At 39.9% G+C, this 26,933-nt stretch overlaps 1 protein-coding gene across 1 annotated transcript in view; it reads right to left on the bottom strand.

The window, feature by feature from the left end:
* Positions 1-17,608, bottom strand: part of KITLG (KIT ligand) — a 109,624-nt gene extending 92,016 nt beyond the window's left edge. Inside the window, exon 1 of the mRNA XM_023738551.1 lies at positions 17,499-17,608. Coding sequence (XP_023594319.1) covers positions 17,499-17,513 — 15 coding nt within the window. The 5' untranslated portion in view covers positions 17,514-17,608. The remainder of the gene's footprint in view (positions 1-17,498) is intronic.
* Between the last annotated feature and the right edge of the window lie 9,325 nt (positions 17,609-26,933).

Genomic DNA, 26,933 nt, shown 5'->3' on the forward strand with positions numbered 1-26,933 from the left:
AAAAAAAAAAAGTCAAGAAGGGAGAGGGTTGACATGTCATGGGGTTGTTAACCAATGTCATAAAACAATATGTGTACTACTGTTTCATGAGAAAGTATTTGTTCTGTAACCCGCACCTGAAGGACAATAAAAAATTAAAAAAAAAATGATTGGTCTCACTGAGCTGTACACGTCAAAAATGCTGAAATGGCAAATGTGTTATCTATATTTTTACAACAATACAGAAAAAAAATCACAGAATCCGCCATTATCTTTGTTGGATAATGAAATGGGATGCCTTCAAAAGGGGTAAATAGACCAACACCACACAGCTGAATTTACGACATGGATCACCCGCGCCACCAGCAAGCTCCTGTTTTCACTTTCTTGCATTCCCTCTCAAATGTTAGGATATGAATTTTCAGAGACTGTTGCAAAACGTAGTCACTTCTTAATGTAACTCTTCCCCTAAGCAATATACAAAAACAACTGATTTCAATGTTTCTGTTCCCTTCTCCTCTGGGCCTTAAAGAATGGATTTAAACTTTTTTTTTTTTTTTTTTCCTTTTTCGATACTTAAGAGATTGCACTTCTGCTTAGTCTTGGTTCAAGTTTTGGTGTTAGAGCTTACTCTGAACTGAACCCAAAGTTACTTCACACATATCTTGTAAACTAATCTAGTAAATTAATCACCCAGGTAGTGATGGTTAAAGATTCAGTTAAGAAATCTCTAGAAAAAGCCTTCAGATTATACAATGTTAGCAAACAGCAGCTGTCTTCTCTCTTTCACAAGTCTGTTGACGAAGTCAGCCCTCCATCAAAAGGAACGTAACAATTTAATGTTCTGTCAAAGAATGGAATGCTTGTTTACCTGAAGTAATGGACTGATAAAAGTAACTTGCGTCTGTCTTGATTGATACAAAACTTACCCGAAGATTAACCTGGACAATCAAGCCCTTAAATTCTAAACACAATCACAGACAAGAATATAAAACCTGAATTCATCATGGAAACACTTCCAAACTGCTGATCTTACACACTTATTACACTTAATACATACAAAAAAAAAGCTTTGAATGCTAAAAAATGCATTTTTCTTGAAAGCGGCTAACACTTAGGGAGGTTTTCAGGGTATCTGACATGGTACTAAACCCTTCACATGTATTCACTCATTTAATCCTCACAACCACCCTAGAAGCTAGATACGATGATAAACTTCATTTCAGAAATGAGAAAATGAGAACGGTAGAGCAATTAAGTTCCTCGAACAATTTGAAGAGGTGGCTTCAGGGATATGAGTCTCCAAAACTATGATCATGTTAGACAAAAAAATGAATTAGGCTCATTTTGGAAGACATTAATAAACCAAAGCTTTCATGGATTTGGAAAGTTTGAATTCTTTATTACTTAAGTCTAAGAATGGCATGGTCCAGTCTGTAGAGCACTGCTCTCCTGATTACCTCCCTTGGCTCTGAGATCAACTTGTGAGGTAGACAAGACATGTGTCAGCATCCTTAGTTACAAACAGGGACACTGACCCAGGTCCAGACCCTTAACTCACTCAAGTCATGATTACACAACCCATTTCCCATAATCTCCCATTATCTCACCTTGCTTTTCAATGACAAAAGAAAAAAAAAGAAAGAAACCTGTTGTTATAGAGTCAATTCCAACTCAGAGTGACCCTATAGGACAGAGTAGAACTGTCCCGTAGGGTTTCCAAGGCTGTAATCTTTACGAGAGCAGATTGCCACATCTTTCTCCTGCAGAGCAGCTGGTGGATTTAAACTGCCGACCTCTCAATTAGCAGCCAAGCACTTAATCACTGTGCCACCAGGGCTCCTCCTTTTCAACGACAGTAGGTTTTAAATATAGTCAGCATACAAATGGAGGAAGCTAACACAGAGTTGTTGCTGTTGTTGTCAGCTGCCATCGAGTGGCCCCAACTCATGGCAACCCCCATGCACAATGGAATGAAACACTGCCCAGTCCTGTGCTATGACCAGTTGCAGACTGGACTGTTGTGATCCACAAGGTTTTATGAAGTAGATTGCCAGGCCTTTCTTCCTAGTCTTAGACCGGAAGCTCAGCTGAAACCTGTTCAGCATCATGGCAACAACATAGATGGTCTAATTTATGCTGATCTGTTCACTGGCATATTCCAGTCCCTAAAGTTCAAATAAGGGTCCCTGGGTGGCACAAACGGTTTTTGCTTGACTCCTAACCTAAAGGTTGGTGGTCTGAACTCACCCAGCAGCACCACAGCAGAAAGGTCTGGCAATCTGCTTGCATAAAGTTTATAGCCAAGAAAATTCTCTGGAGCAGTTTTACTCTGTAATACATGGGGTCACCATGAGTCTAAATCAACTTGACGGCAATGAGTTTGGTTTGTTTTTTAAATATTGGAGATAGCATTTATTGACTGAGATTAGCATTTAGTGATCATCAGTTGTGTGTCAGGCAATTTCCATATATTATCTCGTTAATCCTCATATTCTTCAAACTATGTACTATTAGCCCATTAAACAGATGACGACATTGGGACTGAAAGAAAGTGAATTATATGCACATGGTCTTGGGAAATTATTATTTAATAATTTGAGTCCCAATTTGTCTAACTTCAAAGCTCATGCTCCTTCCATGTCTATGAGGCCAATGAAGGAAACATTTTGTCCAAACACAATTTAGTGCTTAACAGTACCGAAGGAAAATAGTTTTGAGTTTGAAAAACATTTTTTTATAGTGGTTACAATTCTGTGAGTGACAATAATGGACGAGGTATACAACATACTATTTTTATGTTAAAAAAGGAAGAGCGGGAGAGAAAAAAGCTACAGGGTATTATTGTTTCATGGTACAAAAGAAATTCAGATTAGGAAAAGTTAAATAATTATCCTAAGATCCCATGGCAAAATCTAGGTAAAATCTAGGTTCATTTAATCTTTATAATTACCCTACGAGACAGTTACTATTGCTCTCCCTGTTTTGGCAGATGAGGAAACTGAGGCTCAGAGAGTTATGTGCTTAGCCAACCAAAGCAGGCCATCTGACTTGGGAGTCTGTTCTGTTAACCACACCTCTACTCTGTTGCCTCCCTCATCTGCATTTTGATGACGCCATAACTTTTTAATTAACACTTTCATTTCCACTGAACTACTGATGAGTAAGTTATATGTCGATACTGCTGCTACGGGTGCTCCAACAATTTTTTTTTTTTAAGTTATAACATTAAGGCAGAAAATGATTTTTAACTATTATTGCAGTTGGATTGACAAGGACTTATAAAGCAAGGGTCTCAATGTAAATGACCTGATACCTTTAAAATCCAAATATAAGCATAAAGGCATTATTATATAGTTTCCTAATATGCTCAACTCATACCAAAACCATTGCCATCAAGCCAATTCCAGAAACCCTGGTGGCATAGTGGTTAAGAGCTACAGCTGCTAACTAAAAGGTCAGCAGTTTGAATCCACCAGGTGCTCCTCAAAAATCCTATGCAGCAGTTCTACTCTGTCCTATAGGGTCGCTATGAGTCGGAATTGACTCGATGGCAATGGGTAATATGATCAAAGCCCCTAAAATTGTCTTCAAAAATAGCACGTAGAGTCAAATGAGAAATTGACAGAAGTAATCTCTACAGTATTTTTCATTTCTCAAGAAGTTATTAGGAAACACAACTTTAAAAATATTTTAAAACCTATCTTCTGCCCACAAAAATACCGTTTTATCTGAAAGACACCAAAGTTTCAGCAGTAAATTTTTTTAATGTACTTTAAATGAAGGTTTCCAGAGCAAACTAGCTTCTCATTAAACAATACATATATTGTTTTGTGACACTGGTTGTCAACCCCACGACATGTCAACACTCTCCCCTTCTCAACCCTAGGTTCCCAATTACCATTAGCAGTAATTCTTAATTCCATAAAGTAAAATGGCATTTTCACAGTTTATAATGTCAGGAGTCACATGAGTCACAGGAGTCAGATGAGATAGATATGGAGTTTCCATTTGACAGCTAAAGAGACTGAAGTGAAAGAGGTGAGCGACAAAGCCCCAGCTCCTTGTCTTGTGGGGGTATCACTCATTCACAACCATTTACACTTCTGGACAGTGCTAAAGAGTTGGAGTCAGAAGCAACCTGTCACTCAACTCAGAAGACTCAGCTTTGCTTACTGAGTCTTCCTGGTATAAGATTAAAACCCATCATCTCCATGTATAGCCATGTGTGTCTAAACATGGTGCCTTGTATTGTAGTGGTAGGAGTACCTGGGTGGTGCAAACAGTTAACACACTTGGCTGCTAACCAAAAGGTCAGAGATTCGAGTCCACCCAGAGGCACCTCAGAAGAGAGGTGATGATCTACTACTGAAAAATCAGCCACCGAAAACCCTATGGAGCACAGTTCTATTCTGACACACATGAGGTCGCTATGAGTCAGAACTGACTCAGTGGCAAATGCTTACTGTAGTGGTAGGAAGAATCTGGTCATTAGAATTAAAGAGACTTGGCTTCAAATCCAAGCTCTTCCACTTACATTCCTTTCCTTTTTTTTTTTAATCTTGGACAAATTTTCTTAATCTCTTTGAACTCTGGTTACCTTATTTGTTTGAAAAAAAAAAAGGTTAATAATAATACCTACTTTATAACATTTTGCTAGAATCAAATAAGGTATACTGTGCAGTATATGGCACAATGCCTCATCTATGATGAGTAATCAACAGAAATTAATTTGTCTTATTAGGTCCTCATTGAATAAGCTGCTCTTTCTCTTCTTAAGCAGCTTGTCTTTTGGCCTATTTTGTGTAATTGTCTCCTTTCACAGAAAGAGGAAAAAGGTAAAGGAGATAAAAATGAAATAAAATTTTTTAATTTACCAAGAGTGCTTATGAGTGCTTGCTAGGGAAGGTTATGTATAAATGAGAGGGTTAAACTATTAGTCTCTATGGATTATTTTAATTCATTTATTCATCGAAGCCCAGCATCCAAAGCTATCATTAACACTGAATTTACTTCTTTAAAGCATACGGATTTGCTGTGATGTTCCATGATTGACTACTGTAGCAGAAAAGGAAATGATTATCTACTAAGTGCCAGTTACCGTGTGTTAGAGAGTCTACACAGGCTATCTCATCCAATCCTCACATCAATAGTACTAAAACCTGCTGCCATTTTAGAGTTACTGAGTAGAACTGCCCCATAGGGTTTCCAAGGCAGTAAATCCTTGTGGAAGCAGACTGCCAGCAGACCGCCACATCTTTCTCTCCTGAAGCAACTGATGCGTTCGAACTGCCAACCTTTTGGTTAGCAGCCGAGTGCTTTAACCGCTGCACCACCAGGGCACCTCTTCAGTACTACTACTAGGTAGTTATTCCAATGCCCCTTTTAAAGACTGGGAAAGTCAAGTTTAGAGAGAATAACTTACTGCAGGTCATACAGCTGATAAATAGCAGGGCAAATTCTACATTTGAGCTATGTAACCGAGTCTGAAGCTTTTATTCTCTCACCTGGCTTCCATTTTTACTTAGTAAATGATGTTGCATATTCACTGAAAATTAATGCTGTAAAGGTGAAAAAAGTAGCCTTTCCAGTCATCAACCAAACACAACTGTATGTGTAATAGACCGAGTAGTTAAAATTTTGTCTTTCAGGAAAAAAAAGAAAGAAAAGCTTTAAAAAAAAATTGAATCCGTGCCTAACAACCTGAATCAAGCATTCAATCATTCCACAATATTCAATAGATATGTACTGAGTATCTGTGCCACTCTGTTAAGTATCTGGAATCATGAAATTTCTGTTGCTCAAATTCTATTACAAGCAACTGTTTTTAATATCTGAAGTGTACTTGTTTTTAATTGAATATTCCTGTAAATGGAATGTATATCTTTGAGGTATTGAATAAACCACACAAATTTACTGTGGTTGTGCCAGCTGAATCTCTTTGAGTGTTAATCTTGGAAACAAATACTTGGAGTTGGCAGGGGAAAGACCTAATCTTAGTTTCCCCGTCTGTGAAATGGGATTTAGAAAATAGTACTTACCTCCCAGGAGAAAAGTTCTATGAGTTAATTAATCTTGGAACTGTTTATACGAAGTGGCATTTTGGCATGATCTATTATCAGGGTGGTTTGGTTTCATAAAGTAATGATGGGAGCTATTTTAAAACAGCTATACATTTAAGTGTCGAACATTTGACAAATACTAGAGTAAACTTCATTCCTTCAAGCTGAATCATTTACTTGTGACATTTATGTAGAAGTGCAAACAATAAATGGTCTAATCAGTTTTGAATTTAAAAGCCTATCTAATCATTTGATAATAAAAAAGACCCAAGTTTCAAATGGAAAAAAAGAAGAGGGTCATCATTTTCTACGTGCTATTAAAGCAGAGAGTACTATGACTACAGTATATCAGAAACGAACATGTACTAACTCCAAAAAGTTCTAAAAACGCTTTCCTGGGCAGGGGTTAAGAATTAAAAAAAAAAACTAAAAAAAAAAAAGTTTCAAAAACCAAGGAAGAACTATAGAAACCCTATTTTGTAGTTCTGGGCTTTCCTATACAGAATTTCATCCAAACATTAAAATATTATACTAATAAACTCCTTTTCATTTTTCATTAGTCTTTTCTAATTCTTTTATTATCCCTGAATTGCAGCCTCCACTTTGAGACCCCCTGGAGACAGAAAGCACTAGCCATCCCCTGTACTACTGATAATTTATCTAACAGCAGAATGACCTGTGTGTGAGGATGAGTCTTCGGCTAAAAGACATCAAAGATCTAAATAGAGTAGTTTTCTAAAATCAACAGAAATCCAAACTAAAACAATCATAGAGATTTTGGTTGGTCATCAAAAATGGAAATCCCTGATGTGTTGACTATTCCAGAGGCATTAAATTGTAGGTTTACACAGAATCATAAATAATGATGTGTGACTGCTGAGGTTTGTTTTGTAACCTTTGGGTTACAAACTATTTTATATGAAAACATCTCTACCCTTTTCCCCTCTCTCATCTAAAGTTCTGCAGTGAATATGAGTCTTAAATACCAGTACATTCATATGGATAACACACTCCGGAGGGTGGCAAGGTCTTTTAGAACACAACCTACTTTCCCTGTAACCCTCGTCTTGGAAGCCCAGGAATCTGTGTTTTTTTTTCACAAGCAGTTGACGGGAGGGCATTGGGAATGGGACCCCAAGTAAACAATGGAAAACTCAGCGCAGTGGAGCCCCAAGACTCGCTGAGGCGTATCCAGGGTATGGCAGGCATGGCATGTGCCCTGGGCACCTCTGGGGGGGTGGGAGGCTGCAAGTACATGGGGCAGCGCACAATCTCTATTCACCATCCTAGCCAGTTTCCACTGCCAGCAATTTAAAACTAATTGCCATAAGCACTATTCACAGATATACCTCTTAAACAGGTTCCCTCGCAATAGACAACCACTAATAAATCATAATTTTTAGAGGAAACTTGGTTTACTACCACTCAAAACACTCACATTTAGAGGGAACATTCAATTATGAGATCCGATTCAGCCGCAGGGCTTAGTAAACTCACCTAGACAGAAAAGTTGTTTGCTTCAGAAGTTTTATGTCAAGGGAAAAAAAGGCAAAAGTTCTAAGCACCCACAGGGCTGTGCCCAGAGAACAAATACAATGTCCCTTGGCTGTGCTCTTTCCTCTCAGGTCTGCATCTGGGGCCTAATTATGCAGTCGGGATGCCCTTTGTGGGAAGGTAAAAGAGACTTGCTTTTGCAAGTGAGCACGGGCTTGCTCTTTGTCTTTTCACGCCCTTTTGCACCGTCACCTTAGAGAGCAAAGGCATTCTTTGCAAGGCATCTAGGGGTTTGTGGAGCTGCTCTCGGCGCACCAGGAACACAGAAAAGGCAACCTAACTGGCCCCCCATTAAGACCACTTTCTAATCAGCAGCGCTTAACAGCCCCAAGGCAACAGCTACACCCACTATAAAGCTGAGTGCTGAATTGAGGCTGGTATCCAGACACTGAATGATAGTTATTATGATTTTTTTTTTTAATTGTCTGGAGTAGTGCCTCAATTCTGAATTTTCTTGTAGTGGTAGCTCATTAGATTCTGCCAGCACTTAGAGAGGAAGAGCATTATCATTATTGGCTTGATCCTATTTTCTGAGGGGTCTGTTGTCCCTTGGCTGCAGGAAGCGCCCAGATGACATTTCAATACTCTCATGTCAACAAGAAGTAAAGCTCTGCCTGGGCTTCTAATTTCTAAGGAAACCCTCCTGGTGGCTCCTGGGCTTGCCCAAGCTCTCAGCTGATTTCAGTCCTAGACAGGGGTGAAGAAAGGAAAGGAGGTAGGCAAGAGCTGTTCCAGGGATGTTACTAGACTTGCAAAAGCCAGAGCAAGGAGAGATCTGGCAAAGAATCAACCACAGCAACTGTCTTTCCCTCAGGCAAAAGCGCTGTTTCCTCCTTTTTCTGGCTGAAGGCCTCTCCCCTTCACTACCTTCTCAGTATTAACTCTTTTTTTTGTTTGTTTGTTGCTGTTGTTGTTGAGAATATACACAGGAAAACATACACCAATTCAACAGTTTCTACATGTACAATTCAGTGACAGTGATTACATTCTTCAAATTGTACAACCATTCTCATCCTTCTTTTCTAAGTTGTTCCTCCCCCATTAACACAGGTTCACTGCCCCTTAAGGTTCCTATCTAATCTTCCCAGTTGCTGTTGTTAACTAGATGCCCGATCGATAGTTCTTAAAAGAGCGTAATGCTCAAGGCAGACATTCTTCACTAGTTTAGCTAAACTACTGTTTGATTTTAGAAAGACTTCAGGGGATTTTTCTGGTTTCTAGTTTAAAGATTATCTAAGGGCAATAGTTTTGGGAGTTCATCCAGCTTCCATGACTCCAGAAAGTCTGGATTGGGATTAACTCTTAGCTGAGATTCAGAGATACTAAAACTCAACGTCTTGCCCAAGGTCACACAACTGGAAGCAGAGCCCAGTGTAGAACCAGGTCCTCTGCTTCAACCCACTAATGCTCTTTCCTTGGTTTGCTCTCTTCAAGCAATATCCACAGATACTGGAGCTGCAGAGATAGAAAAGACAGACAAGTTCAGAATAGCATTACATCCTTTGTAAGCTTATCTTCTCTGTTGTTTGCCTATAACTCCTTCCTCACTACAGAGATCAAAGACTAGAAGACAGAAAGTAAAGATCCCCTTCAACTGTGGATGTAGCTAAAATAGAAAGTTGTAAATACCATTTTGTTATAGAGAAATATCACGTAGTAGGTGAAACTGCTATCGGTAGAAAAGTCTAAATTTAAATCTCCTTCATTTCTCCTCTTTGGCTGGTTCATAATGATAAAATGATGGTGAAAACTGGCATTTATACAGAAGCAATGGCTACATCAATCTCAGAACCAAAGGAAGCTTAAATTCCACTTAGTTCAGACCTTGCATTTTTCTAGTATCTTAGAAATAGAGAATTTTAGAACTGTGAAGCACTTAGAAATCACCTACTCCTACTTTCTCATTTTGCAGTTGTGGAAACTGAGGTTTAGAGAGGTTCAAGTACCTTCCCAAAGTCATACAACTTAGTATCTGGGTTAATAAAAGAACTCTCCTAATACCCAAGCCAACGTGGCAGCCTAGAAAAACAGTAAAATGTAGCCAAAGGACAAAGAGAGAGAAATAAAGAACAGTCTTCATTTAGATGACACACATTGTGATTTTAAAAAAAGAACCATTGAGGCCTAATTATTATAAAATCTCCAGCACCACCTCCTTTTATCTGGACAGAAAAAAATAGGTAGAATGGGATAATGACAATGCTCTCAAGCTCCCAGCCCCTGCAAACAGTTTTTAGTATGTCCACAATTAAGTGAAAAGGCAAAACATCCTGCTGTGCTTATAAATCAGCCAGGCTACAGCCAATGGTTTCTATGAGACAAAGTCTATACAAAACAACCCTGAAAACAGCATATACTATAAAAGCATCCTGATGTTCCCTCAATTTTGTTTTATAAATTGTTCTGACTACACAGGTGCCTAAGACCAAAACAGAGTCTCCTGCAGCTGCTTGTGATTCCTGGACTAGGAAAGAAAGATAAAGGATCATTCCTGAGAGATTTATATCCAAATGCCTTACCCTAATTTATAAAAGGGAACATTAAGGTAATCGAAAAACTTGCATAATGAAAAAACTTGCATAACCTCAAACTTGCATAACGAAAAAAAAAAAAGTCACTACATGTTGCCTGGTAAAGACAACAAAGAAACCCTGGAGAAATGAATGCATGGCCTCGCTCAGAAAAAAAGCAAGTGCAAAGAACACTGGGGATAGGAAGACCACCAAGTCTCTGTATTAAAAAAAAAAAAAAAAAAAAAAATACAGGGGGAACTTAGAAAGCAAAGGGGTGGAAACATGGAATTGAATCACAGACAGTGACAATATTTCTATTCTCGTCTCTCTAGTTCTCTCATTCATTTTTACTTCTAAAGAAAAACCTTAAAGAATTTAACAACTCTTGTGCCCACATAATGCCTTCATTTTCACACATACCTGGTTTGGTGTGTGTTAATTATAGTCAATAAACAGGTAACAGCCTATAATGGGAGGTACTGAATCAATCAACAGATTCAGATTTAGGAAAGCTTGGTCTTTGTGCTTTGCTTGTTAAGCATCATTTACCTGCAATAGCCAGTTTTCTCTGGCTTGTAATAACAGGATAGGATAACACCCCTATGCCTACAAGGACTATTATTCAAATTTCCACATCAGCCACTAATACCAAAGAAGAAGAAATTAAAGATTTTTTTATCAACTTCTGAAGTCTTAAATTGAACAAACATGCAATCAAGATGCACTGATAATTACTAGTGACTGGAATGTGAAAGTTGGAGATAAAAAAGAAGGATCGGTAGTTGGAAAATACGGCCTTGGTGATAGAAATGATGCCAGAGATTGAATGACAGAATTTTGCAAGACCAACAATTTATTCATTGCAAATACCTTTTTTCAACAACAGCAACAGCAACTATACACATGGACCTCGCTGGATGGTATACACAGCAATCAAATTGACTACATTTGTGGAAAGATACAATAAGAAAGCTCAAAATCATCAGTAAGAACAAGGCCAGGGGCAGACTGCGGAACAAACCATCAATTGCACATATGCAAGTTCAAATTGAAGCTGAAGAAAATTAAAATAAGTCCATGAGAACCAAAGTACGATCTTGAGTATATCCCACCTGAATTTAGAAAACATCTCAAGAAGAGATTTAACGCACTGAACACTTAATACATTGAACATTAATGTCCGAAGACCGGATGAGTTGTGGGATGACATCAAGGACATCATACGTGAAGCAAAAGGTCATTAAAAAGACAGGAAAGAAAGAAAAGATCAAAATGTATGTATGTCAGAAGAGACTCTGAAACTTGCTCTTGAACATACAGCAGCTAAAGCAAATAGAAATCATGAAATAAAAGAGTTGAACGGAAGATTTCAAAGGGCAGCTTGAAAAGACAAAGTAAAGTATTATAATGAAATGTGCAAAGACCTGGAGTTAGAAAATCAAAAGAGAATACACTCATCGTTTCTTGAGCTGAAAGAACTGAAGAAAAAATTCAAGCCTTGAGTTGCAATATTGAGGGATTCTATGGGAAAAATACTGAACGATGCAGGGAGCATTAAAAGAAGATGGAAGGAATACACAGAGTCATTGTACCAAAAAGAACTGACTGACATTCAACCATTTCAGGAGGTACTATATGATCAAGAACTGATGGCACTGAAGGAAGAAGTCCAAGTTGCACTGAAGGCATAGGCGAAAAACAAGGCTCCAAGAACTGACAGAATACCACCTGAGATTTTTCAACCAATGGATGCAGCACTGGAAGTGCTCTCTTGTCTATGCCAAGAAATTTGGAAGACAGCAACCTGACCAACTGAGTGGAAGAGATCCATATTTTTGCCCATTCCAAAGAAAGGTGATCCAACAGAATGAGGATCGAACAATAACATTAATATCACACGCAAGTAAAATTTTGCTGAAGTAATTAAAAGATAGTTGCAGCAGCACATTGACAGGGAACTGCCAGAAATTCAAGCCAGATTCAGAAGAGGATGTGGAACAAGGGATATCATTGCTGATGTCAGAGGGATCCTGGCTGAAAGCAGAGAATACCAGAAAGATGTTTACCTGTGTTTTACTGGCTATGCAAAGGCATTCAACTGTGTGGATCATAATAAATTATGGATAATATTGTGAGGACTGGGAATTCCAGAACACTTTATTGTGCTCCTGAGGAATCTGTACATAGAACAAGAGGCAGTCATTCAAACAGAACAAGAGGATACTGCGTGGTTTAAAATCAGGAAAGGTGTGTGTCAGGGTTGTATCCTTTCACCATATTTATTCAATCTGTATGATGAGCAAATAATCTGAGAAGCTGGACTATATGAAAAAGAATGCGGCATCAGGATTGGAGGAAGACTCATTAACAACCTGCTTGCTGAAATCGGAGAGGACTTGAAGCATGTACTGATGAAGATCAAAGACTACAGCCTTCAGTACGGATTACACCTCAACATCAAAAACAAAAAAACCCACTGCCATCAAGGCTATTCCAATTCATAACGACCCTACAGGACAGAGTAGAACTGCCCCCATACGGTTTCCAAGGCTGTAAATCTTTACAGCAGCAGACTGCCACATCTTTGTCCCACAAAGCAGCTGGTGGGTTCAAACTGCCTACCTTTTGGTTAGCAGCCGACTGTTAAGCATTGGTTCCTTACACCTCAACATAAAGAAAACAAAAATCCTCAAAATTAGATCAATAAGCAACATCATGATAAATAGAGAAAATATTGAAGTTGTCAAGAATTTCATTTTACTTGGATCCATAATCAACGCCCATGGAAGCAGCACTCAAGAAATCAAATGATGTATTGCACTGGGCAAATCTTCTGCAAAAGACCTGTTTAAAGTTAAAAAGCAAAGACGTGGCTTTGAGGACTAAGGTGCACCTGACCCAAGCCATGATATTTTCAGTCATCTTACATGCATGCAAAAGCTGGACAATGAATAAGGAAGATCGAAGAAGAATTGATGCCTTTGGATTTTGGTGTTGGCAAAGAGTATTGAATACACCATGGACTGCCAAAAGAACAAACAAATCTGTCTTGGAAGAAGTACAGCCAATGCTCCTTAAAAGCAAAGATGTTGAGACCTGGTCTCACGTATTTTGGACATTATATCAGGCGGGACAGTCCCTGGAGAAGGATATCATGCTTGGTAAGGTAGAGGGTCAACAAAAAAAGAGGAAGACCCTTAGTGAGAGGGATTGACTCAGTAACTGCAACAAAGGGCTCAAACAGAGCAACAAGGGTGAGGATGGTGCAGGACCGGGCAGTGATTAGTTCTGTTGCACTTGGGGTCACCGTAAGACAGAACCGACTGAAGGGCACCTAACAACAACAACTGCCAGTTTTTTCTGTCTTGTAAAAGTCGGCAGGCAATTCTCTTCTCAGGAACAATAAATTCAGACTCTAACTACAGTAAGGCACTATGCTGGCATAAAGATGTAAAATCTCATTTAATCCTCACAACCACCATGTGAGAAAAATCCTTATAACTATTTTATACTCAACGTACAGTTTACGAAATGGAAATCCCAAGTAGTTTAACCATATGCCTAAGGTCATTTATCTCACAGGTGGTACAACATGAATTCAAATCTAGGTCTTCAGAGCCTAGGCTTCAGATGCTGTTGTTAGATGCCATCGAGTTGATTTTCGAGGCTACTGTCCTTCCACCAGATCTTACACACTTCCCAGACATGGAAAGTAGCGTTCACAGGACCATGCAAGCAACCTCCAATATTCAGACTATCTATTTGGGCAAGGATTTTTTTTTTTTTTTAATATTATTTATGGTGACGGGAAGATTTCCATTACCCATCATTCAGGAACAAATGTGAGTCACAATTTGCTATCTTCAAATCAGCACTTAGACGTAAATAAAAACTTAGTAATTTTAATTGGCTTGGCCTAAGCTTTCAGATTTCCATATGGTTATTTTCCTTGTTTTATGTTAAATGTAATCAATTTAGCACTTGGGTTTTAAAGTCTTGGAAGAATGTACCAATTAAAAGTTACATAAATTAAAATTATTCGAAGCACATTCATTTTAAGGACAAGATTTTTAAAATGCTCTTTTCATAAATATGTTAATTTTTCTCTATAAAGTCAGCTTGCATCCTCACCCACATGACAAACTTCATACAGACAAAAAAAGGAAATTCTGTCTGCAACAGGGAAAACCAACAAGTATTCTATTTGCTCTGAGAAATAATATATGCTTAAAATGGCCTTTTCGATGCTGTTTGCAAGATGAATCTTTCCTATTTCAGTATTTCTGAAATTGACAGCAGTCATGAAAACGCTTATACACCTTCTCAAAACTCAAACGTAAGTAGAATACCAAAAAACTTGGTGCCAAGGACTAGAAGCCAGGAGGGGACCGGAAAGCTGGTGATAGGGAACCGAAGGCTGAGAAGGGACAGTGTTGACAAGTCGTGGGGTTGTTAACCATTGTCTTAAAACAATATGTGTACTAACTGTTTAATGAGAAACTATTTGTTCTGTAATCCTTCATTTAAAGTGAAATAAAAAAGAAAAAGAAACGTGGCGCCAAGACCCTTAAACTGACAGCACATTTAGCCAATTCTTCACGGGTGCTGCAAAATACGCCAGCCCAATTGTTATTTAATAGGCTAGTATATCAGACTTTTAAAAACGGTTTTAGATCGAAAGAGATGGCCTTTCTAAGCCAGAGCCACGATTCCTTCAGAATCTCTAAAACCACTCAGTATTGGTAAAATATAACCCTAAATCTGAAAAAACATGAAACACATTCATTTCTGTAAACTTGTGGTTAAATTTATTGTTGTAACTGCTCCTCAAGACAACTGCCCGTGTAATTATTTTACAAACACTGAAGTTCATCACACGTGCTAAATAAATGAAAGACTCATTCATCAACCCCCAAGTGGCTGCCGATGGAATTTTCACACTTATTTAGCTTGACTGAAAGGCCAGAATGCTTGGTACCCCCATGATTGTTGGAGAACTGTGTGGTTCAAGTTAGTCTTTTTAAATTCAATTCTCTTTTTGTATCTTGGGTAATAAGAGAGTATGGAACCAGTTGCTTTTTAATACAACTCTAGAATTGAAGCATCTTTAAATGCTACTTAAATATCTTGACTATAGGTAGGTATTCTTCCCTGGCAAGAATAACATTAGATTCAGAAGAACAACTGTTCCTTCTTCTTGGGGTCCGATTTCCTTATGCTACTCTACATCACTGCAGTGTTGTACAGAAAATTTCTTTGTGACTTCTGTATTAGAAAATCTGACAACACAGAAGAGGATCTAATGCCCCTCTCCCATTTCTACTGGATTATTTTCTTGATTTTGTGATTATGTCCAGTGTCCTCTTTTTCAGCAGCAGAAATGCAGAATTGCTAGCAGTATCCCTAAAGGAAACCTTGACGGTCATTAGATCCCAGGCGAGAATGCCTTCATTCAATAAGGGCACGGCCCTCCTTCGCCCACAAGCCCTTTAACATCAGCAAGTTCCCCCAAAGGGCTTGCACTTTAACTCTGTCCGAGCAGGTCACATTTCTAAAATACTTAGCTGTCTCAAATGTCCCTGGCCAGAAGCACTGAGTCACTAACGCCACAGCATTTCAGGCTAGATTGACCTCTTTCTAGTTTTCAATCGAATTATTCCATGTAATCCGATTTACACAGCCATTTAATCAAAGAAAGGAGATTACAGAGCTCACATTTGTTTTGCAAAGCAAGGGTGCAAGGATCACCAATCCTACTGACTCTGGAAGTGACTTGATAGTACATAGACCCTTTGAAGTGTTGGACATTAACCTGATCTGTCAACAGTATTGTTTAAATAGGAAGATTTGAGCTCTCTTCCCGAACTGAAAGGTAGCAGCTTCTCCACCCAGATAACACTACCATTCAATTGAGCAAATGCTACTATAACAAGGACTAGGTTCCCTGCCCTTGGTTATTATTCAAAGCAGAAAACTTGTACAAATAATTACATTTAAACTTTTCTTTTGTTGCCAGAATCTTTAATATTTGTATTTCAACAGCACCCTGTGGTGATTCCCAGGTTTAGTGTTAGGTGCTTCCCTTAAAAACTAACGTGCTTGCGAGTGGAGATGTGCGCTCTCCTTCTCTTTCTGCTCCTTTCCGCACAAACCTCCTTTCTGCCAGCCAGTGACCTTTCCCTCTCTCTTTATCAACACCGGTGGCTCCATGCTTCCTACTTTCTTGAGTATCTACATTCCCCAGACCTAGCCATCTATTTAAAATATTATACTAAACAGGTCCTGTAATAAAGCATTTTCAGTACATGGATCCCTCTATTCTAAACTGACGATTTGTACAAATCCCCAATTTCCTTTTTTCCTCCCTATTTCCAGCCCTTCAATACATTTCGGGAATTGCAATCTCGGATAGAACTTCTGGGGGTGAAAGGGCAGCTTTACACAACCCACAGCAGATGCACTGAACGTATCCTAAGCTGTGAAATGAGAAAAGGTAAGAACGCTCAGTGGTGAAAGGCACGGTGGATGGTGTGCTGTGGTGGGCCCTACTAAATGACGGGCTAGATATCTGCATCAAGGGAAAAAAATCTAGTCGTACCCCTGGGCTGTGCTTTATCCATAGCGTTTTATGTGCAACGCACAATTTAGCAGCACTGAGAATTATCTCAGTAATTATCATTAGAGGTCCCTGTTTTTTAAAAACTTTTTTCTATTTTGTCAGGAAACAAGATGCATGCAAAGTTAAGATTTCACTCCTTCTAGAGACCTGTACGGAGCTCACCGAGAGCCACAAACCTGGCAAACACCACAAGGAGTCAAGTTTCCCGGGCGGCCGGGCAGGTCTCCTGCATGCAGAGCACTGCCGCTAAGGAGCTCGGGTCGGCGACATTTCCGTGGCTGCTCAGCGTGTGCATCCGCGTCCGCGCTGCGCCCCGCGCCCACCTGGGGACTGCACAAATTTGGGTGCGAGAGCGTGGGGTGTGAGGATCTGTTTCATAATCTCCCAGAATCCACAGGAGGAAAAAAAATGCCTACCATGCAAAGACATGCTTTCCCGTGATAACTTGAACTCCCCGGCCAAAGAGTCTATCCTTTCATTTTGCAGGAACTGCAGGTCCCGACTGACAGCTCCAAACTTAACAGCTACGGCTGCGGCTGCAAACTTGCCACCAACTCCCTTTCATCACTCCCACTCTTCCTCTCCGTGGCTCACCCGGGCCAGACGCCTGGAGCTAGTACGCCAAGCTTGCCTCCCCCGCACCCCTTTGGCTAGTCGAGTGAGCACAGCCCCGCACTCCCGGCTGCTAGTCTCGGGGTTCGCCGACCTCCCCAAGGCTCCGGGCGCGATTTTCTTGCAGAGCCAGCGAGCTCCTGGTCGCACCCTACTCACTTGTGTCTTCTTCATAAGGAAAGGCAGCGCTGCGATCCAGCCCAGGCAGCGGTGTGGCGACTCCGTTTAGCTGTTCTGGAGCTCCAGCATATTGCACGGGCAGCGGCGGCAGATAGTCCACGCATTGGGTAGCCCGAGCGCAGTGCCCTCTCTACGGCCCGTGCCACCCGCAGCGCTCCTGATCCCGACGCGAGGCGGCGAGTGAAGGCCGGGCCAACGCGCGGCCAGAGCTTTTATATAGATCTCTCCCGCCTGCTCTGGACACGCCTCCTTCCTTTCCGGAGTCCTAGGGAGGCGAGACCAGAGAAGGGGCGCGGGGGAAGACCCGGGAGGGCAGCAAGGGCACGGTGAGAAACTGGACAGATTTAAGCCAAGCGCATCCCCTCGCCAGGGGTCCCCTAGAGCGCACCGGCTGGAAAGCACGAGGGCGCGAGGACGCCCAAGAAGCTTAGCAACCTGCAGCCGCTGCTTTCGCTGCGCGCCGAGCTCTTCGAGTCCCAGCGCGGCCTCCCGGCTCTACTGGGCCTCACCTGGCACCGCCCGGGGACAGTCGAAATACCTCTTGCGCTGGCGAGGGCCCCTAAGCTCCCTCTTTCAAGCCGAGGCGGTGCGGAGAGGGACTCAGTTCGTGCCGCCCCGCCCTGCCCCGCCTTAGGGGCGGGGGGAAGAGTTTAATTAAAATCTATAGTTAGGCCATTGTCTTACCCGTTGTTTTTTTTTTTAAATAAACATTCACGTTAGTGAATGGATACTTAATAATCAAAAGAATCTGTGACTCAGGGTTAAGTAATGCTAAACGAGATGCTATTTTCAGAATGAATCTCTGCAGTGTCTTCAGAACTTAAGAATGAAAGAGAGGAGATAGATTATTAAATGTGCAGGTTACCAACACAAGGGGGATCGAAAACTGTACTTTTTCAGAGAAGTTTTTGAAATCGGAAAGGTAATGTAACAGCAATAATTATTATAGCTAGTACCATTTTGTGGTGCATTTAATTATGTACTAGGCCCTGTGCTAAGAACTTTACATGGATTCTCTTTAAAATTGTTCCACAAACGTATTGGATAGGTTCTATAATTTTGAATACCATTTTACAGATGCTCAAAACCCACTGCCATCTAGTTGATTCCGACTCATCGCGACCTATAGGAGAGAGTAGAACTGCCCCATTTCCAAGGCTGTGATCTTTAGGAATGCAGACTGCCACATCTTTCTCCAGCAGAGCGGCTGGTGAGTTCAAATCGCTGACCTTTTGGTTAGCAAGCAGCCCAGGGCTTAACCACTGCCACCAGAGCTCCTTACAGATGCTTAGAGAGGTCAATTTTCCGAGACAACCGCAGCTAGGAAATGACAGAGCTCTAATTGGAATCCAGAAACCTGGCTGTACAGCCTTACAACATACTTAATACAAATATTGTATTCACTCTCCAAAAATTATTTTATATTTTTTCTTACATAACTGGAAAACATTAAAAAAGATTTTAAATTAATTTTTTTAAAGAAAATGTTAACTAGACATTAACAGCAATACTCTTCCGGAGCAAGAATAATGTGTAAATTTAGGAATTAAAACCAGTTGTCGATTTAACTCATGGAGACGCCATGTGTGTTTGAGTAGAACTGCGTTCCTTGGGGGTGTCAATGGCTGTTTTTTTGAAAGTGGATCACCAGGCCTTTCTTCAAAGTGCCTCTTGGTAGACTGGAACCTCCAACCTTTCAACTGGTGAGTTACCATTTGTACCACCCAGGGACTCCAAAATTTAGAAATTAGGTATTTTAATAAAAGAGTAGGATTCCAATTTTGCTTTATTTTAGTTCAGTGTGTCTTTGTTAAAAATGAATATGCCAATCCAATAACCCCGAGGGAAGAAGAAACTAGGTAAATCTAGAAGTTCACTGTATTAGTTTTCTGTTGCTGCTGTAACAAATTACCACAATTTTAATGGCTCAAAACAACACAAATTTATGACATTACAGTTTGGTGCTCAGAAGTCTGAAATGGGTCTCATTGGGCTAAAATCAAGGTTTCTGTGGACTAGGCTGCATTCCTTTCTAGAGGCTCTAGGGGAGATTCTGTTTCCTCGCGTTCTCCAGCTTCTAGCCGTCTGCATTCCTTAGCTTGTGGCCCCCTTCCATCTTCAAAGCCAGTATTCATGGGTCAAATTCTCACACTGATTCACTCAAACCTTCCCTTTTGCCTCCTCTTTCACTTTTAAGGGCCCTTATGATTACATCAGACCCATCTGGATAATCCAGGATAATCTCCTTATTTTAATGTTATTGATGAGCAATCTTAATTCCATCTGCAACCTTATTTCCCCTTTGCCATGTGACTGCCATGCAATGTAACATAGCCACACATTCAAGAGATTAGGACGTGGACATCTTTGTTAGGGCCGTTATTCTCCCTACCACATACACAAGTTTCAGGAGAGTACAGAGTGGAAGTGTAGCCTCCATATGTCTCCATGCATCCTTCATCAAGCGCTTCACTCCAAGTGGTTTAAGAGCTCCCACCCAGAAGAATAACTCCTACTCCATCGTTACAAAATTAAATATTTGAGAAAAGGACCAAAGAAAAGTTCAGAGTATTAAATAATTGCATTTACTTTCAATCAAAAGGTTTTTGCAAACCATTTTAAACTGAAGTGGAAAGAAGCCTGAAGCAGCAGCAAATATGATAGGATTGGAAAATCATTCAACTCTAATAACACCTCCCTGATAATCCCAACCTAAATGCAACTAGCCCTTAGGTACAATTTTGCTTTGCCAGAATCTTCCAAATAGCTGCATGTATATGATGCAAAAAGGAGCTACATTCCTGAAATGTATCATTACAGTCTGTCTAATGGAAAGAGAAATGAATTTGTGGAAGCTTGGTTCTATTTTGGAGCCCTGGTGATACAGTGGTTAAGAGCTACAGCTGCTAACCAAAATGTCAGCAGTTTGAATCCACCAGCTGCTCCTTGGAAACCCTATGGGACAATTCTACTCCATCCTATAGGGTCACTATGAGTCAGAATAGACTCGACAGCAATCAAACTCGACAGGGTTTGGTTTTTGGTTTTGGTTCTATTTCAGATTCTACTGTGGCTCACCCTATGACATTGCCTCAAATCAAGGGTTTAGCAGTGTGGTGCACGTAACTATAAAGATACCCAAGATGATTTTAGGTGGTACACAGATGAACATTTTTGTTTATCAGCTGAGTATTTATTAAATTTTATTGCATTAGTTTCCTACCTAATACTGTAACAAAGTGCCAAGAATTGGGTGGCTTATAAGAACAGAAATTTATTGTCTTGCAGTTCTGGAGGCTAGGAATCTGAATTCAGGACATACACAGGGCCATGCTTTTTCTGCTAGCTCTAGGAGAAGATCCTTCTTTGTCTCTCCTAGCTTCTGGTAGCCCCAGGGGTTCCTTGGTGTTCCTCTATCCTTCACATGGCCACCATCTCTCTGTGTGTCTGTCTCTGTGTATCTTCTCCTCTTTTATAAGAACACCACTCATGTGGGATAAGGACCCACTCTATTCCAGTATGACCTCATGTTAACTATAACATCTATAAAGATACTATTTTCAAATAAGGTCGTGTTCACAAGTACCAGGAATTAGTACTTCAACATATCTTTTGGGAGGACACACTTAAATCCATAATATGTATACACACATATATATATAACCCATCAAACAGATGATTTCAAGTTGAGTGTTGATTAAAAAAAATTTTAAAGAGCCAATTTAAGTCAGTTTAATGTATAAAATTAAGTAAATAATAAATAGTACTAAAGGGAGATGGATATGACAAAATCATGAAGCTGGTGTGAGAATCACTGAAGTTTGCGAAGTATCAAGCTAATCATACTAATTTGTAAGAGACCGATACGAAGGAATGACCAAATAAGTTAGACCAGGTTTAAAGAAACCACTCAGTGGAGCTATCAGAAACTCAGGTCAATTTCTTTTCATTCAACTCAACAGTACATGCTATATTCATCTCTCACTCTTTCTTGCTGCCTCCTCCCTCCTTACATTATTTTCCCTCTCAGCCTGTCTCCTCCTCCCACCTCCACGATGCTATGGCTGTAACTACGTTAACATCATCACTGACTTTCTCATCCATAACTCTGTACCTTTTGTTTCCCTGATAATGCTGCACTACAGTTGTATGTGTGTGTGTGTGTGTATAGTCATGTTTGTTGTTGCTGCTGTTAGGTGCCGTGGAGTTGGTTCTGACTCATAGTGACCGTTCGTACCACAGAATGAAAGACTGCCCGGTCCTGCGTCATGCTCACAATCGTTGTTATGCTTGAGTCCATTGTTGCAGCCACTGTGTCAATCTGTCTTGTTGAGGGTATTCCTCTTTTTTGCTAACTCTCTACTTTACCAAGCATGATGTCCTTCTCCAGGGACTGATCCCTCCTGACAACATGTCCAAAGTATGTAAGATGTAGTCTTGCCATCCTTGCTTCTAAGGAACATTCTGACTGTTCTTCTTCCTAGACAGATTTGTTCGTTCTTTTGGCAGTCCATGGTATATTCAATATTCTTCACAACACCATAATTCAAAGGCGTCAATTTTTCTTCCGTCTTCCTTATTCATTGTCTAGCTTTCACATGCATCTGATGCAATTGAAAATACCATGGCCTGAGTCAGGCGCACCTTAGTCTTCAAGATGATATGTTTGCTTTTCAACACTTTAGAGAGGTTTTTTGCAGCAGATTTGCCCAACGTAATGAGTCTTTTGATTTCTTGACTGCTGCTTCCACGGGTGTTGATTGTGGATCCAAGTAAAATGAAATCCTTGAAAACTTCAATCTTTTCTCTGTTTATCATGATGTTGCTTATTGGTCCAGTTGTGAGGATTTTTGTTTTCTTAATGTTAAGGTGTCATCCATACTGAAGGCTGTAGTCTTTGATCTTCGTCAGTCAGTGCTTCAAGTACTCTTCACTTTCAGCAAGAAAGGTTGTGTCATCTGCATATCACAGGTTGTTAATGAGTCTTCCTCCAATCCTGATGTCACGTTCTTCTTCATTTAGTCCAGCTTCTCAGATTATTTGCTCAACATACAGACTGAATAGGTATGGTGAAAGGATACAGTCCTGACGCACACCTTTCCTGACTTTAAACCATGCAGTATCCCCTTGTTCTTTCTGAACAACTGCCTCTTGATCTATGTACAGTTCCTCATGAGCACAAATAAGTGTTCTGGAATTCCCATTCTTTGCAATGTTATCCATAATCTGTTACGATCCACACAGTCGAATGCCTTAGCATAGTCAATAAAACACACGTAAACATCTTTCTGGTATTCTCTGCTTTCAGCCAGGATCCCTCTGACATCAGCAATGATATCCCTGGTTCCCCATCTTCTGAATTCAGCCTGAATTTCTGGCAGTTCTCTGTCGACATACTGCTGCAGCCGCTTTTGAATGATCTTCAGCAAAATTTTACTTGTGTGTGATATTAATGATATTGTTCAATAATCTCCACATTCGGTTGGATCACCTTTCATGGGAATAGGCATAACTATGGATCTCTTTCAGTCTGTTGGCCAGGTAGCTGTCTTACAAATTCCTTGGCATAGACAAATGAGCACTTCCAGTGCTGCTAGAAGTCATGTTAGTTGAAGTTAAATGAAAGAAATATAACAGTAGAAACGGATCGCTAGTATGCAAATTAAAGGTTGTAGGCAAGCTCATCAGGAGGCCAGAGTGGAATGAGTAATGTCTCAAAGACAGAGGTCTCTCTTTAAGGTAGGGTGTTTGAGAGGAGATATAAGGCCAGCACCCAGTCCCTTAGTGGAAGAAAACCAAGGAGCTACCTGAAATTTAACAAAAGGCAGGACTATGTCCCAGTTGGACAGGAGGTATGGAAACATTTTCCTGATAGGGTTCACTGAGTTCAACATTTAATTCATGGGGGAGTAAGTCCTTCCATGATTATCTTTCAATCATTGTATTACTTTCAATGCTAGTTGTCCATACAGTTTTTCATTGGCCTAATTGTTGGAAGGAGCCCCTGAGTGGTGGAAATCATTCAGCACTCAGCTACTAACCAAAAGGTTGACAGTTTGAGTCCATCTAGAGGCACCTTGGATGAAAGACATGGCAATCTACTTCTGAAAATCAGCAACGAAAACCCTATGGATCACAAAGGTGTGATCTTGTTGTGCCCCTCACTGCCTCTCCAAAGTCATCTCATAGCACATTCCCCTTGCTATAGTGGCAAGGACCTTCTTTCTGTTCGTCATAATTTTCTCCCATGTCACCTTTGCATTTACCCTTTCTTCTGCCTCTGCTTGGACCACTTTGTCCTACCCTTTCATCTTTGCCTAGTAGATATCTACTCATCTTTTAGAACTCAACTCAATATTCCCTGACCTACTTCATATGGTCAACCCTCTTGTTATTATAATCTCAAGTATGAATTCCTTCTGTGTAGCATTTATCCCAGTTGCCATTTTGCATTCTTTTGTGTGATTATTTGATTAATGTTACTGATGTTGACTGTTCTCCCTCATTGGTTTATCTTCAACGCCTACCACAGTGAGCAACACACAGTGACTCTCTTAAGTATTGGTTCAATTAGGTTGCTGATGCCAGATATGAGCCAGGAATTGGGCTAGGTCCTTAGCTTGTACTATGTCATTAACTTCTCACAACAATCATGTAAGGGAGACACTTTTCCTATTTTATAAATAAGGAAACTGAGGATCAACAAGGTAATTTACCCAAGATGTCAAGTGGAAAAAGTAGAAAAAGTATGATCTAACCCTCATTGAGATGGATTGACATGGTGGCTACAACAATAGGCTCAGCATAACGACGATCGTGAGGATGTATGGCGCAGGACCAGGCAGTGTTTCCTGCTGTTGTACATAGGGTTGCTATGAATTGAAACTGACTAGACGACACCTAACGCCAACAACAACCCATGCATGTGGACTATGACTAAGATTTTCTTTTTTTTTTTTTTGTTCAGCAGTTTCCTTTTTCTCTTTTGTTACCAGCATTCCACTTGCCTTTAGAGAATTCACACTCTATTCCCTGTCTTTCAGGAGAGATTGTCATTCATAATGCTCTGTTCTCCCCCTCCCTCCATTAATAGGTGGGCTTAGGACTCGTGTCTGGCCAATTCCCTGATAGGTTGTGGGATGGGTATGTCACCTAAGGTGCACCAGTCATAGCGTACTGCGGGACTTTTCTTTCTTTCTTTTTTAGTGATTTCAAAATGACTGTATTATACCTCTTTCCATAAAAAAGCAGCAGCAACAGTGGCAAGAACAGCTTTAATTCCGATTGGGGATTATCCTGCATGAGGGTTTATTATTTTTCTTAGGCTACAATTATGATCTCAAATAATAATAATGATAATTTACACTGAGCAATATTGTATAGGTTTTTTAAGTGTACTTTATGTATGTTATCATATTTAGTTCTCATAAAACCCTAACAGGGTGGCATATTATTCCAATTTTCAGAATGGAAACAAAGAGCCAAAAGCCTACATTCTTTGTCATTGCACCACATTGTCTATCCATGTTTTGGGCTCTAGCTATTAAGAAATATCTCTGTTTTATCAAACATGCCTTGCTATTTTCTGAATCCTGATCCTTTGACTAGACTACTACCTCAATATAAACTGAGGACTCATTCCTTGACTCCTTTGAGACACCATACTCACCCTTTATTAAAATTTTTACTCAACTACCTTCAATATACTGACATCACTGACTTGTTCTAAATCACACTTAGAGCTCTCATTACAGTTAATCACACTTTAATTGCTTGCTGTTATTTTTGTGTTCTTCTTTGAACTATGATTTTTTTAAATGCAGGCATCATATCTTATCCATCTTTGTGTTCTGAGTGACCACCACAAAACCTGGCCTATATTTTCTGCATGATTGTGATATTAAATGAGAATCAATTTAATGTGAATATTGGTTGGAGGACAATAGAAATTTAACCACTGTGTTTTCCTAGGCTGTTTTTAGGGATAAAATTTTGTAAATGGCCTTGAGGAACCACAGCACCATCACCTAGATTATCCTCCTTGGGCTGTCTGCTGACCCCCACATCGAAGCTCTGCTCTTCGTGCTCTTCCTGGTGATCTACCTCCTGACTATGATGGGAAACCTGATAATACTGCTGGTCATCAAAACTGATTTTCACCTCCTCCACACACCCATGTTCTTCCTGAGTATGCCAATGCACTTCTTCCTGAGTCACCTCTTTCATTGATCTCTGCTTCTCTTCAGTCACCATGCCCAAGATGCTGGAGAATCTCCTGTCTTGGAAGAAAACCATCTCAGTAAAGGGCTGCCTGGCTCGGATATTCTTTGTGCTTATCACTGGAGGGACTGAAGCCTGTCTGCTCTCAGTGCTGTGGGACTTTTCTGCTAGAGCTAATGGAAAGGACCACCTCTTTCCTATGGAGTTACCAAGTTAGAAGAATGTGAAGCTTCCTTCCTTTATCCTATGGGTGTGTTATGTTACCAGCCTTGGGACTGACAGAAGACTTCAGTTCAAATTTTCTAGTATTCAGGGAACACCATCAAACTCACCTGTTTAGCTCAATTTTTGCCTGATTATAGAATAAAGATTAGAAAACATTGTCAACCATAGTAAATACTTGCATTGTTGGTTGTTGTTGTTGGGTGCCATAGAATTATTTTTGACTTATACAGACCCTGTATGACAGGGTAGAACTGCTCCATAGCATTTTCTTGGTAGTCAGCATTTTTCCCCCTTTATAGCGTGCCTAAAAATTAATCAGAAGCTTAATTTAAAAATTAACAATAGCTACATTCCTGAAGAAGGTAGATCCTGTATAATAACAATTTATAGATATTTTTATTTTTTAACTTGTGAAATTCTGGAAATTTTCATGATATTAACTCAGAATATTGTATTTAGTGTTATCAATAAATATTTATCACACATCAAATGGAATTTGATTGACCAAAAAAGTTAGTGTTCCATGGACATAATGATAGTATAGATAGATAGATCATTATACTCAATGGCTATCAAATTATCAAGAATGTACTGGCCATGATGACCCAGTAAGAAAGTGAGATTATCAAGAAACTCTAAAGGAATAAACTTATTTAAAAATTATAGTCGGGACTTGAGGGAAAACATCAAATGAAACTTAGAGATGGAAATTCCTGGTACATTGGCAAACTATTAATTCAACTTTTCAGAAATAACTTCGTCTATTTATCCATTAATCCATTTATGGAAGAAATATTTTTGTATACCTTCAGATGATATCAATACTTTTCTCCAGAACATATTATTTGTTCCTATTATCACTACCTTACTTCAGATTCTCATAAATCTCATTTAAACTATTTCAGCAGATTTCTCATTGGTCTTGCTGTCTCTGTTCTCTTGTTGTTATTGTTTTTAGTTGCCATTGAG

The sequence above is a fragment of the Trichechus manatus genome, unplaced genomic scaffold (assembly GCF_000243295.1).
Source record: "Trichechus manatus latirostris isolate Lorelei unplaced genomic scaffold, TriManLat1.0 scaffold00119, whole genome shotgun sequence".
Taxonomy (NCBI): Eukaryota; Metazoa; Chordata; class Mammalia; order Sirenia; family Trichechidae; genus Trichechus; species Trichechus manatus.